The sequence below is a fragment of the Ranitomeya variabilis genome, chromosome 7, assembly GCF_051348905.1.
Source record: "Ranitomeya variabilis isolate aRanVar5 chromosome 7, aRanVar5.hap1, whole genome shotgun sequence".
NCBI classification, from domain to species: Eukaryota; Metazoa; Chordata; class Amphibia; order Anura; family Dendrobatidae; genus Ranitomeya; species Ranitomeya variabilis.
Genome location: NC_135238.1, coordinates 210,184,720 through 210,200,337, shown reverse-complemented (window position 1 = coordinate 210,200,337; position 15,618 = coordinate 210,184,720). Strand labels below are relative to the sequence as shown.

Genomic DNA, 15,618 nt, shown 5'->3' with positions numbered 1-15,618 from the left:
AGCCTTTATCACAGTTGTGCCTGTAATGGCATAACTCCAGAAAGAGAAGACATACAGCACCAATCTACCTATAACTCAACTTTGTAAAAGATTTATTGTACTAAGAGGTGCCATGTCCCATTTTTATCTTTTTTGGGAAATGATTTTGCATGGACTGTATCACACAAGTTTTCCCGAGAGAAAAGACAGAAAGCTCTATCACAGTTAATGATGATTACTGCTACATTTATAATGTAGGAGATCAGAGTTTAGCCTCTAAGACTGTATATGAGTGTACTTATAATATATTTGTCTATTTAGGAGAATATAGAGGGAAGGATAATCAAAATATTATCTCAGCAGGCAGAGATGATGCAAGTTTTTGCTGCCCGTGTGATTCTGTGCTGATGCTTCTGTCATGAGAGTGTCACGTCACCCTGGAAGACTTGGAGTTACATGATCATATTGGGTAATGAATCACAAGTCTTCTTTAGAGATGGTGTCATTGATTTGTGTCCCATATTAAATGGATTTTGCTTCTTCTGGTGCTGAAGAGGTTAACGACCCTTTCTATGCTGATCAGAAACATGCAGCGCCATTTTAGCTGTTTCTGATGTGGTCATTACCTCTTCCTATATAAACTGGTCAGACCTTGTCCCTGCCGGTGAAAGGTTCTTCTACCTGTGCTGCGTGCTATAGTGGTTAGAGTAGAGTGGTTGTAGAAGTGTTCTATGGTTTGCTGTAGAACGTGTGTGTTTAACTCCTCGTCCCTGTTCCCATTTAATTCATTCCTCCCTGTCCCTATATTCGTCCCCATTGTTCGTTCGTGCTTTTGTATGATAAAGGCTTTCTGTTATCCCTGTTTTTGTCTTTGTGTCTTATTTACATTACATTTCTGTCCCATGCCTCATGGGGTGGGAGAGGGGACAGATTCGGGTCTAACAGGAGTATAGCAAGGTCAGAGACTCAGGCCTCTCTACCTCCAAGAGTACCCCTGGCACAGGGATAGTTAGGGTCCCAGTTCCAGGGACATTTTGAGGCCCTCCTACCTTACCAAAGACCATCACAGGGTGAGGATTTACAGCAGAACATAGATGGGGAAAAAAGCAGACGGAAATCTTGGAATCAAAATGGACACTAAAGAGAAGTAAAGATTGAACCACATGGTTGTAACTTCAACATACTGTATATTAAAGAAATGCATAGTGTGACAGACAATCTTGCGAGGCGATGGAAAAAAATGAAAGGACTGCTTCTTTAAAAACAGATTAGGGTATGATAAAAGAGGTTAAATGAGTTGATTAAATGGTTGTTTATTTAAATGTTATGAATGACCCCAAATTTTAGAGTATTATTTTTTGTCTAATAGATATTTAAAAAAACACACCTTTTTGGGTGCTTCAAACAAAAAAAAAAGAAGAAAAAAAGAAAAATAAAATATAGCTCTATTTACGCAAAGCTGCTTTTTGCTCCTGGTTGTTGGAAAAGAGTTGATTATTCACAAATACATTGCAGTCAGTTAACTCTCAAGATCATATAGATGTTATATTCTTTTAGCTTTGTTCATCAATTTGGATGCCCCAGTTCTTACTTAAATAACAAATAAATGAATGAATTCACCAATGACTCTTATAGTATTTGAAATTTATAGAAGATTGTGGATGCACATCAACATAATGAACTCATTAAAGGGTTGTTTAGTTTAGAAAGCATTAATATAGACCCTAATAGGGTATGTAAGTTAATATAGATGGGTCTTATTTTCAGGAGACTCATCTCTTGGTCGGAGTTGCAAAAGCAACTCTTCTTTTGTAAGCCCTGTCCTGTACCACATAGACAGTTTTCTGATGTAATGTTTTATTTGCCGCTCCAGGGAAGTTAACATTTACCATTGAGAATAATTGCAAAATCCAGCTAATCACTGGGGATCCAAGTAGAGGAAACTTTAAGATCGGCTTATTGTCAAGGAACCCTTCAAGCAGTGGGGATTGTCCAAAGTGGGCAAAACCATCAACTGGTATTTATATTTTAAGGACTACTAAGCTAATCTAAAAAAAACAGTGGCATACCTAAACCGGGGTATATAAAATTAATCTTAAAATAAATGAGATACTTACGCCATGGTAATGACGCTGAAGTCAAGCCAGTTCCATGGGTCCCGCAGAAAAGTGAAACCTTCTAAGCAAAAACCTCTTGCCAGAATTTTTATTAGAGATTCAAAGGTGTAAATCCCAGTGAAGGTATATCTGTAGTTCACAATAACATCATCTCATGATGGGTTACAAGAATATTGTACAACCATAATAATAATGGTCTTTTTTGAAGTTTATCACTTACTCTACATTCTTGGTCCACTCCGGGGGATTACTCATGGTCATGAACACACAGTTGGTCAAAATAGTGCACATTATGAGCATGCTGAATAATGTAAGCAAGGGTTAAGGAAAATTGCAGACTTATCTTCTTGATTATTAGGTTAATTGCATGTATTATTCCAGAAGCGATATAACAAAAAGTTCAAATAAATTACAGGACAGCATTTTCTGGCACTTTTTCAATCAGGTTATAGGTGAAATCAGCCTAAAAACATTGTATGTACTTAAAAAAGTTTTAGAATTTTTTTTTTTCCTGAAACACTTTTTTTGCAGCCTTGTCATTAGACAGTGCCTAGTTTGTAGAGGTTTCCTGTAGGATCCTCCTCAAAAAAGTGACGGGGACTTAATTTTTTCTACCAGGCATTTTCAAAACCTCTTCAGGAAAGAAAAACTAAAAAAAAAAAACCCTCATAACAACAACAAAGTGCATTTTCCCATAAAAATGAATTGGGAACATTTTTAAAGATTTTTTTGGGAAGGATTTTAGATCTGCTCCAAATACAAATATCATCAAAAAATTCAGTGTGAACTCTCAGAGCTAAAAAGAACAGTAGAATATTAATGTTTTGCTTCATTACTCTATACTTATCACAAATCATTCTGTAAGCCGAGAAACTTGCAATCATGAGTGATTGATTAGTACAAATTAAAACTAGATTAAAATAATATATAATAATAATAATTATAATACATAATATATGAAACATACATTAGCTAAGAACCATAGTAACATACAGCATATTAACAAAAGTATTGAGACGCGTCACAATCATTGAATTCGCATTTTTCATTTCGTCCCATTGCCTCAGGTGTAAAGTCAAGCCCCTCACCATGGAGTTTCTAAATATATGAATACTTGGGTAATTCTAAAGAGCTCACTGATACCACCACGCTCCTTTCACAGGAGCCACCATTGGAACAAGTGGGGTTCATGAAATGTCTTCCCTTGTAAATATTCCCCCATTACCTGTGTGATATTATTGAGAAGTGGAAGGAACTGCAGCAACTCAGCCACGAAGTTGAGACCACGTGAAGTTACAGAGTGGGGTCACTGAGTGGTGAGGAGCAGAGGGCCAAAAAGTCAGCAACATTTTGCCGACTTCAATAATGCAGCATCCAAACCTCCTCTACCCTTAACATCACTACAAAAACTGGGCTCAAGAAGCTTTATGACCAAGCAGCTGGGTGTACGACTTCCATCAACAAGCACAATGCCAAGTATTGGAGGAGTGGTGTAAAGCTGGACTCTGCAGCAGTGGAGTGATGGATCACGCTACTCTGTCTGACATCTGATGTACGAGTCTTAGTTTGGAAAATACCAGGAGAACATTACCTGCCTGACTGCATTGAGCCAGCTGTAAAGTTTGGAAAAGGAGGAGTAATGGTATGGGCTTCTTTTTCAGGGGTTTGCCTTGGTTCTTTCCTTTGATGGGAAATTTTAGTTCTTTAATATAAAGAACATTTTGGACAATAGCAGCTTCCAAATTTATGGGAACAGTTTGAGGAAGGTCCTTTTCCTTTTCCCTATGACTGCCACCAGTGCACAAGGTCCATAAAGGCATGGTTGGGGGTGGGGGAGTGCGGTGTGGAAGAACATTACCAGCTGCAAGACCAGATCCCCGACTTCAACCCCAGCCAACACCTTTAGGATGAACTACAATGGAGGCTGTGAACCCAGCCTCTCATCCAACATAAGTGTCTTATCCCACAAATGCTTTTTTGGAAAAATGAACAAAAATTTCCCTGGATACCTCCAAAATTTTGTAGAAATCTTTTCCAGAAGAGTGGAAGCTGTTATAAATGCAAAGGGACCGACTCCATATTATAGGCTATGGATTTAGTATGGGAGGTCATAAAAGCTCCTGTAGTGTCAAGGTGTCCCGATTTTGTCAGTATAATGTACGTGGCAATAGAATTTTTGGGAAATTATATAAATATACCGTAAGTCCGCAAATAAGACAGCAATGAAAATAGAACAATAAAAAAGCCTCACATCAACTATTTCAAACGCAAATTTGATCCGGTAATTTAGAGTTTCCCAAACTGTGGTTTTTGGAAAGGTAAAACCCCCAGTGAACTCAGGATGGAGAACACAGCCAATCCAGATCTACATGTTATCTTGCAATTTGCAATAAAAAAAATGTCAATGGCTCTAAAATAGGTCACACTTTTAGTTCAAAACTGGCTAGACAAGTATTTTATTTTTGTGAAATTCAAGTGATGATAAAAAATATAAATGATTTAAAACAACAGCTTTCCGTGATTGAAAAAAAAATCAATTAGATTTTAGGCAGATAATTAGCTGTAAGAAAAAGGAGGATTCAGTTCTCAGCCATCAATTAAAATACCAGCATAGGAGAATAGAGAGAACGCAGCATTGTGGTATGAATAAAATAATATCTGGGTGTGTGTCTAGCAAAGCCCAATCAGTGATGACAGGGCGAGACTGCAAACGTAAAGGTGCCTTATATTCGGTGGACAAGAGAAATGGAAACTTTAATGATACCATTCTGCTGCAGATACGATCTTCTGATTGTCTGTTATTGCATTTTAATGTAGTGTTGCGGCAACCAAAAAAACGTAATTTTGGGCGTTTTGATTTTTTTTCCTCGCTATGCCATTTAGCGATCAGGTTAATCCTTTTTTTATTGATAGATCGGGTGATTCTGAACGCGGCGATACCAAATATGTGTAGGTTTGATTTTATTTCTATTGTTTTATTTTGAATGGGGCGAAAGGGGGGTGATTTGAACTTTTATAGTTTTATAATGTGATCACATGGGGTCAGTGGTGGGAGTACTTCGGTCACGATTGCCGGAAGCGCTGTTTAAAGGCCGCTGTCAGCGTTTGACAGTGGCATTTAACTGGCTAATAGCCGTGGGAGGATCGCGATTCCACCCACGGCTATTGCGGGCACATGTCAGTTGTTCAAAACAGCTGACATGTCCCTGGAAATATGTGGGCTCACCGCCGGAGCCCATATCAAAGGGAGGGTGTCTGACATCGGCATACTATTACATTACATAACATAAAGGTGCGATAATTTATGTGAATGTAGAAGTAAAAATTTATATATTCCATTCAGCCGGCATCTTCTCATGCTTTAAGTGATGTAAACTCTAATGATTTCCTGAGTTGACTTTGAATATGAATTCTATGAACCGTGACCAAAAACAGGAAAGTGATATATTTGCATGCAAAAAGTATTTGACCTTGTAAAAAAACCTTTTTGCTGCAAATTTACACATATATTATAACTTGCGGTCTGTAGATTTTTTTCTTAGCCATAACTGGCCTTCTACTCAACAGGAATATGTTATAGATATATTTATAGATATAATTTTTGGCAATTTTTTTTATTGCCATATATCAATATATATTAAAAACAAAAGTGAAATATCTTACTATTATCCCACTGGCCATTGGTGCTTTTTTATTCTCTAACTATTTGTTTTTCAGGAAACAATTATCAGCAACAGTCAGACCCTGACCCTGTCTTTTGTATTGAAGCATCAAATGAGATGTCACCTATTGTGATTGATTGATCCTGTGTTATCAGCAGTGAATAGAGGTGTTACTTGTCATTTTTATGCTGCCTCTGATGATAAGGAGCCTGCTGAAAACTTCCTAAATGAACAGGAAGTGGGAGTCTGAAAAAAGCTCCAGTGGACAATGTGAAAACTGCAAGATTGCTAATCTTAATAAAGATCATGATATGAAAAATAAAAAATAAAAAGGGCCAAAATGGATAATAATAATAATAATAATAAGAACAACAATAATGACAATCATAACAATAATAGTAATAATAATAACAATAATAATAGTAATAATAATAATAATAACAATAATAATAGTAATAATAATAATAATAATTCTGACAATGAAACCTGATTTAAATAATAAGTAATTTTTTTATGATATTAGATTTGGTGTATTAACGTATTAGCAGAAAGATTTATAGTACTGGTTACTTATGAATCAGGACATTTATCAGCTAGTTACTGCGGCTTAGTTAGGCAGACATCTAATGGAAACTGTTTTTCAAGGTCATTAGGTCAAATTGTATGGAGAGGACAAATACATATTAGCTGGCTTGCCATTTCCAACCACCTAACAATGATGACTACATATTAACACTGGACAAAAAAGGAAGAGTAGACAAAACAAATAATAAAAATAAAGAATAAAGAAAGAGTAGATAACCACGACAAAAAGGTAACCTAAAAGCTATGGTATATAAAATAGAATATTTTATACCAATTTCTTTTGAAAAACTGTATTGAAATTGTACAATATTAAGAGTAGAAAATGTTTTAACAATTTTATAAATAAATAAAAAATTTTAGGCAGCACTAAACCATGGTGATATGTTCACCAATGTTTTGCCTACTTGAGCCTTTGTCCAGCATTATTCTACACATTTTCACTAATTCTTTCTTATGTTTCTTACATTTTGATTCAAATTATTTATTTCATATTTGTTCGTAGTCAAAAAATTGGTAGAATATATTTTAAAGAAGATTTTTCAGTCATCCTGCCATTCCTCGAAAACTCCTGGAAATGTATGAAAAGTTGACGTCCTGGTAGGAGAATGACTCAACCCTTAGACAAGGAGAAAGGTAGCACCCAGTTGTCAAATTCATGAGTACATTTCCAGAAGGGATAAAAGAGGAACAACATAATGTACAGTGTCTAGAATATTTCAAGGGGAATACAGGTATTTATTGAACCAAACATTGTGTAATATAGTTTAAGAGCAAAACTTTAAAGGGTTTGTCCAGTCTACCTCTAGAGACATTTTTTGTTACTTAAATGCATATAATTGGAGCTAGAAATAATTTTTACAAATGTTTTTCATAAAAAATGTTGCACATTTTGGCTTTTTACAGGTCTTTTGCTACTTTGGTGTAGTATGTGGTTATAGTTCAGCTGAGAGGAGCTCAGAAAACGAAAGCTAAAAAAGAAAGAAACTTTACTTTTCGACCATCAACGTCGGCTGACTGACAGATTCTCATTTATCTCATTCTGCAGCCAGCAATGCACAGTGCAACCCCAAGGCTGTAGGAACCGAATAGTGCTAAATTTGTAATGAAGCCTAATTGCAAAAAATATTTTTTAGGTACAATTACATGTATTTTAGTAAGAAAAAACAATTGTCCCCAAAGGTGGGCAACCCATTTAAATGGGTTGTCTAGGATTAAACCTACCTTTCTTTAAAAAATGGCTCCATCCCTCATCATGGGTTGAGCGTAGTGGTGCAACTCAGATTCATTCACTTCAGTAAGGTTGATTTGCAATACTAGTTAGACATACAAACTACATCGAAAGCTTTATGTGTGAATCAAGCCTTAGGGTATGTTCACACATAGCTATTTTATCATGCACAAAAAACTAAGGTTAGTGCCAGAAAATTAAATTTGTTTTTGCAGACCTTTTATGCTTTTTTGGTGCAAAGCCAATTTGATCTCAATGGCAAAAAGCTGCAACAAACACTGAAAGAAACTGCACCATGTAAATTAGATTTTAAAAATCTCATTCATTTTTGCTATTATGTAAAATAATGGAAAACATAAGCTATGTGTGAACAAGTCTTGAATGTCAAAAACCTTATAGATACATAATTACATTTTCAGAATCATGAATGAAATGTAATAATTAGTAAAGGATATGAATGTACCAAAATCTTTATTGAATATCTTCTAACGGGGTTGAAGGGAGTTAAAATGTACAAGGCAGACGTGGCACTAAAGCGGAAGATTGTCTTCCCTCTATTCAATACTATAAAGGTCTAGACAGAAAGAAAACAGAAATGTGTTAGTTTTAGGGTTTCAGAAGTAAAAAAAAATCAAGCAACAAAGTGAGCAGCAAAGATCATAAGATAAAAAATAGTACTCATCTCAGCACTGATCATTGTTGTCAGTGACTACGGCATGTGACTACTGAGGACAGTGATTGGCTGCAGTGGTCACAAGGTAGTACAGAACAACATCCCTGGCAGACCAGCGGAAAGCAACTGGCGCATCTGCACTGGATCGGCAGGGGATGCAAATAGAATTTATTTTATTATTTTAGAACATTTATTTTTTGTGCTCTTTAGAAAAGGATTAAAATATGGCAAAAACTTGTAAAAGTTGAACCTTGATGGACGGTAGCTGAAAATATGAAATGTTATACAAGACATTACATATGTTAACAGGTGAAGAAGAAGAAGACAGCTGTTTATTTTTCGTTAACCTTGTGAATGTACATTAGTAAGAAAATGGATGAAAATAGGAAAGTAGGATCAGACTATATAGGGATTGTTTGTACATTGTAACCATGGAGACACGGAATACTGCATAGAAACTGTATACACAAAACGACAGGACATTTCAAATTTGCTTTATTTTTTATTTGCAATGCATCCTAGCAAAAAAATAAAAAAATATTGTTGCAAAAGTGGGTGAAGATTTTAAGGGTGGCTTTTAGACATCTCAAGAACAGGATTTATCCATCTCTAGTGTGGGGCCACATTGCATATTGTCTGTAATGGAGAGGTGGCCGCGTATTCAAGGTTCTTCAAGTTTGCTTGTATTGGAGTTGAAAAAATTGTCATGCAAGAAATTGGGAAATTTGGGAACTTAAATATCTTTATATTCCCATTCTTGAGATACATCTGGTTCTTACCCGTGGGACCTGCATATATCAGACGTTGATTGCCTATCTTCTGGACAAGTCTTAAATGCCCCAGACGAGAAACTTTTTTCAATTTTATAAGAGGTTTACAAATTTTGATGTAAATTACGATGTAAAAATTTTCCACAAAGGTAACATAACGTCAAGAATCTTGTGCCAGAAGTAATTTCTGGATTACCCAACATGCTGAAAACATATGAATGACTGTTTCAAGTGGTCAATTGGTATCTCCAACATTTTGCATTTTGCTGAGGTTAACCTGGCCAATAAGCTACAATAGGAGGGACTATATCAGGTGGAGACATTGAACGTTAGTATGGACTTTTCTAGGAAACTAAAAAGGGAACACCTAAGCTTCTAAGGAGGTTTGACTTATCTGAAGCCAGGTGGGAATTGTCATTTTTCCACTTATGTAAAGTTTTCTTAAGGGGCTAAAAGTTTGTTTTAAATGGTTAAAAATAGGTAAATTGCATACAACCAGTATTTAATGCTGTTTTGGAAACCTTCAAGCTTCTCCCTTTCATGATAATAATTAGACTCTTTTCGCACCATTCTTGAGCTTCCTCTGCTGTCTCCTTCAACGAATTCTGTCTGGAGATCAGAAAAATAAGACGCAGGAGGAACCCTGACAGAGCCATTAGATGCAAAGAAGCCAATAGAGTACAAAGTCTGCAACAGGTGTGTGTTTTATGCAGTACACAATAGCGCAGTATATATACAGTGGGGGAAATAAGTATTTGATACACTGCCGATTTTGCAAGTATTCCCACCTGCAAAGTATTGGGGACTGCAAATGATGAAGGGAGGAGGACTGCAAAAGTGGAGGGAGAACCTGCGACAGCAAATGATGAAGTGAGGGACAGGGGACAGCAACTGAATTGAAGGTGGGAGGTGGGGAGAGCAAATGATGAATTGAAGGTGGGGGTGGGGAGAGCAGATAATGATGAACTTTGAGGGTGGGGGAGTAAATGATGTATTGAATGTGGGGGAGAGCAGTTGATAATGAATAGAGGGTGGGAGAGGGCATGTAAACATATTGAATCGTGGGAGCGGGAGATACATATTGGGGGCATTGAGGATGCAGTGAATGAATTGAGGGAAAGAGTACAGGTACTAATTAATTTATATATTCATTAGGTGGGGAAAGTGGCCATTTATAGTTAGTGGGGGCACAGTGGTTTATTTTTGGATAGGTGAGTTGCATAACAACTAATTATATATTAATGGTGGGTGCACATCTGTATTCAGCTGTGTAGTGTACAAAAAAGGGGGAATGTGCTCTGGAAGAGGTACTCTAGGTAACTATGTGCTGTTTCATGCAGAGATGAGTCCTGGCTAGAAGAAGTGATGGCAGTCTGCGCTGCATGAAAAAGAAAGGCAAAGATGAAGGACTTCAACTGGAAACATCACTAGTGAGTCACTGTGCTACCTGTACATTGAACTATACACTGTATACTATATACAGAGCTCCTGTTTATAATGTCACTGGTGATTCCTGTATTACCTGTACGCTGACACTATATACAGAGCTCCTGGGTATAATGCCACTGGTGTTCACTGTATTACCTGTACACTGATCGTAAATACAGAGCTCCTGTGTATAATGTCACTTAGTATTGTGGTGTTTTTTTTATTAGTGATCGGTATTGTAGTATTCGGTCACTACATAGTGGTAATAATATGTGGTCTGGTCATGATGTGGCGGTATTTGTTCCTTGTATGTGGTATTATTCAGTCGCTATGTGGTGGTAAAACTAGTAATATGTGGTCTGGTCATGGTGTGGTGGTATTTGTTCCTTGTATGTGGTGTTACTTGGTCACTATGTGATGGTAATATGTGATCTGGTCATGGTGTGGCTGTATTTCTCCCTTGTATGTGGAAGTATTCAGTCATTATGTGGTGGTAATATGTTGTCTGTTCATGGTGTGATGGTATTTGTCCCTTCTAGGTGGTATTATTCGGTCACTATGTGGTGGTAATATGTGGCCTGGTCACAGTGTGATGGTATTTGTCCCTTGTATGTGGTATTAATGGTCATTTAAAAAGGAAATGCATGTGACTTATTCCCCTAAAGAAAAATACATAAAAATATACCTAAAAAGAGTATTGGACATTTTAAGAAATTTTTAACAGGTTAGAGTAGAGTAGGGCCTGGCCAAAAGTCCACTTTGTCGTGGTGGCAGCTTAAAAAATATTTTTGCCACAACAAAGGCTGCTGGCTATGTATGTTATATGGTATTTGATGGGTACTGTTAATATCTGATTGGTGAGGACGTGGTGCAGAAGTTGAGCTTTCCCAAGAGTGGACAGTGGTACTGTGGAAAGTTCAAGGGGTGGAGGTGGAGCTGGGGTGGAGCCTGGGCGGAGTCTTAAGGGGGCCCGAAAATTTTGCCAGAATGGGGCCCTGAAAATCCTAGTGGCAACCCTGATTATGCAAAAATCATACAAAATTATTTTCTGGATTTTTTTTAAGATTCTGTATCTCACATGTGAAGTGTTCCTACAATAAAAATTACAGACTTCTCCATTCTTTGTAGGTGGGAAAACTTGCAAATTCAGCAGTGTATCAAATACTTATTTTCCCCACTGTGCTAATGCAAAATGCACATTGGGGAACCTTCCCTCACTCTACCCTGGTTATACAGATGAGTATTGTTTTAATTTTTATATGTGATGTGTGTCCTAACTTATTCAGATATACTCTGATTACCTTACCATATGTTAACCTTGGGAATGGTTTTCTCCATCCAAATAGCTGTCCATGCTAAATACTAAGGTTTAAATATACTCTTTGACTACTTAATGGATTATTTCAGATACATGCCAGTGTTATATGCCTAAGCTGTGAAGGTTATCTGTAGTTTATTACAAACTTCTGTGGTTTCTAGATTATCCCACATGGGGATATAATTGTCTATCAGACCACAACAATATATGTTCTAGATGCATACTTAGATATATAGCATAAGTATACCTAGATATACTTATTTATATTATTTTTGAGCTTCAGTACAATTTGATATAAAACTTTGCATATGTTCTGGATTATACCTACCTCTGCCATCTGGATATGTGGGGTATCTTTGTCACTTCTCCCCCTTTGTTTTAGTATGTGATTTTTAGTGGTTGTGTTGCTATAATAAAGTTATACCATTTGAATATATAGCTGATTCAGCTTCCTTTTCTCTATGGGTCTTCTATTTGATTAGACAGCCTGACATGATGTCATGTGTGTGCTAATCTGCAATGATAGTGTTGTGTCAGGCTGCTAACCAAAAGGGAGACAAGGGTACTAACAGGCAGTAGGAGGTTTGTAAGGCTGTGTGCACATGTAGCATATTTTTCGCGTTTTTTTCGTGGTTTTTCGCTATAAAAACGCTATAAAACCGCGAAAAAAGCGCTACCATTAAGCATCCTATGTAATAGAATGCATTCCGCATTTTTTGTGCACATGCTGCATTTTTTTCCTGAGCGGAATCGCATTCCAGAAAAAAACGCAGCATGTTCATTAAATTGCGGAATCGCGGCGATTCTGCACCCATAGGAGTGCATTGATCTGCTTACTTCCCGCACGGGGCTGTGCACACCATGCGGGAAGTAAGAAGATCATGTGCGGTTGGTACCCAGGGTGGAGGAGACGAGACTCTCCTCCACGGACTGGGCACCATATAAGTGGTAAAAAATAAAAGAATTAAAATAAAAAATAGCGATATACTCACCTTCGATGTCCCCCGCAGTCTTCCGGCCTCTCCGCTGCACGCTGCCGCTTCGGTTCCTATAGCTGCTGGGCGGTGAAGGACCTGCGATGACGTTACGGTCTTGTGATTGGTCGCGAGACCGCATGTGACCGGTCACGCGACCAATCACCGTGACGTCATCACAGGCCCTTCACCGCACAACAGCTATAGGAACGGACGCCGCTGAGGTCTGCAGGTGAGTATAACCATTTTTTTTATTTTTTTAATTATTTTTAAACATTCTATCTTTTACTATAGATGCGGCATAGGCTGCATCTATAGTAAAAAGATGGTCACACTTGTCAAACGCTATGTTTGACAAGTGTGACCAACCTGTCAGTCAGTTTTCCAAGCGATGCTACAGATCGCTTGGAAAACTCTAGCATTCTGCAAGCTAATTATGCTTGCAAAACACTAGTTTTCTGCGGGTATATGCATGCTAATTCTGCATGCGATATACCTGCGGCAGGAGGCGCAGAATTGCCGTGGAAATTTCCGCGGCAATTCTGCAACGTGTGAACTTAGCCTAAGGGGCCTGCAAATTGATTAACTTATCTCTGATAACATGGGTGCTTATCCCTACATGAAGTATAACATGGCTTTCTGTCACTAAATTATATATAACATATGGCTTCCTTTCTCCAGATGATATATAACATAGTTTCCTGTCTCATGGTGATATACAACATGGCTCCCTTTCTTTAAGTGATGTATAATATGGCGTCTTGGCTCTAGGTGATGTATAACATGGCGGTGTGTCTCTTGGTGATATTTTGCATGGTTTCCTGTCTATAAGTAATTAGTGTTGAGCATTCCGATACCGCAAGTATCGGGTATCGGCCGATACTTGCGGGTATCGGAATTCCGATACCGAGATCCGATACTTTTGTGGTATCGGGTATCAGTATCGAAACAACATTAATGTGTAAAATAAAGAATTAAAATAAAAAATATTGCTATACTCACCTCTCCGACGCAGCCTGGACCTCACCGAGGGAACCGGCAGCGTTCTTTGCTTAAAATGCGCGCGTTTACTGCCTTCCCTGACGTCACGGCTTGTGATTGGTCGCGTGCCGCCCATGTGGCCGCGACGCGACCAATCACAGCAAGCCGTGACGTAATTTCAGGTCCTGAATGCCTAATTCTAGGCATTCAGGATTTGAAAATTACGTTACGGCTTGTGATTGGTCGCATCGCGGTCACATGGGCGACGCGACCAATCACAAGCCGTGACGTCACGGGAGGCAAGAAACGCGCGCATTTTAAAATTACCTCACGGCTTGTGATTGGTTGCGTGCCGCCCATGTGACCGCGACGCGACCAATCACAGCAAGCCGTGACGTAATTTCAGGTCCTGAATGCCTTATTCTGCATTCAGGACCTGAAAATTACATCACGGCTTGCTGTGATTGGTCGCGTCGCAGCCACATGGGCGGCACGCGACCAATCACAAGCCGTGACGTCACGGGAGGCAGTAAACGCACGCATTTTAAGCAAAGAACGCTGCCGGTTCCCTCGGTGAGGTCCAGGCTGCGTCGGAGAGGTGAGTATAGCAATATTTTTTATTTTAATTCTTTATTTTACACATTGATATGGATCCCAGGGCCTGAAGGAGAGTTTCCTCTCCTTCAGACCCTGGGAACCATCAGGGATACCGTCCGATACTTGAGTCCCATTGACTTGTATTGGTATCGGGTATCGGTATCGGATTAGATCCGATACTTTGCCGGTATTGGCCGATACTTTCTGATACCGATACTTTCAAGTATCGGACGGTATCGCTCAACACTATAAGTGATACTTATCATGGCTTCATGTCTCTGGGTGATATATTACATGGCTTACTGTCATTAGGTGATGCCCAACATGGCTGCATGTCTCTAGGGGATGTATAACATTGATTCCTGTCTCTAAGTGATGTATAACATGGCTGCCTGTCTTTAGGTTATATATAACATGGCTACCTGTCTCTAGATGATATGTAGCATGGCCGCCTATCTCTTGGTGATATATAAAATTGCAGCCTGCCTTTAGGTGATGTATAACATGGCGGTGTGTCTCTGGGTAATATATAACATGGCTTCCTTTCTCTAGGCGATACTTGACATGGCTTCCTCTCTCTAAGTGATGTATAAATGGCTTCTTGTCTCTAGGTGATTCACAACATGACTGTCTGTCTCTATGTAATGTATAACATGGCTGCCTGTCTCTAAGTGATCTATAACATGGTCACCTGTCTATAGGTGATATATCACATGGTTTCCTGTCTCCAGATGATGTGTAACATGGCTGCAAGTCTTTAGGGGATGTATAACATAGCCATCTGTCTCTAGGTGATATATCACATGGCTGCCTGCCTTTAGGTTAAATATAACATGGCTGCCTGTCTCTAAGTGATTTATAACATGGCTGCTTGTCTCTAAGTGATCTATACCATGGTCACCTGTCTCTAGGTGATATGTCACATGGCTTCCTGTCTCTAGGGGATGCATAACATGGTTTTGCCTCCAGATGATGTATAACATGGCTGTCAGTCTCTAGGGGATGTATAACATAGCCATCTGTCTCTAGGTGATATATCACATGGCCACCTGCCTTTAGGTTAAATATAAAATGGCTTCCTGTCTCTATGGGATGTATAACATGGTCACCTGTCTCTAGGGGATGTATAACATGGTCACCTGTCTCTAGGGGATGTATAACATGGCTTACTGTCTCTAGGGGATGTATAACATGGCTGTCAGTCTCTACAGGATGTATAACATGGCCGCCTGCCTTTTGGTTAAATATAACATGGCCGCCTGTCTCTAGTATGTAGTCTAGCAGAATATAATGGGCAATTATTAGT

At 38.5% G+C, this 15,618-nt stretch overlaps 1 protein-coding gene across 2 annotated transcripts in view; it reads right to left on the bottom strand.

Moving 5' to 3' along the window:
- Nucleotides 1-15,618, bottom strand: part of LOC143784497 (sodium channel protein type 2 subunit alpha-like) — a 230,078-nt gene that overhangs the window by 119,870 nt on the left and 94,590 nt on the right. The window contains exons 3-5 of one of the 2 annotated variants that reach the window (XM_077272796.1): nt 8,027-8,145; nt 2,317-2,406; nt 2,097-2,225 (exon numbers count right to left, since the gene is read on the bottom strand). In XM_077272796.1, coding sequence (XP_077128911.1) covers nt 2,097-2,225; nt 2,317-2,406; nt 8,027-8,145 — 338 coding nt within the window. Of the gene's footprint in view, nt 1-2,096; nt 2,226-2,316; nt 2,408-8,026; nt 8,146-15,618 lie in introns of both variants that reach the window. The other variant, XM_077272795.1, reaches the window with a different exon arrangement.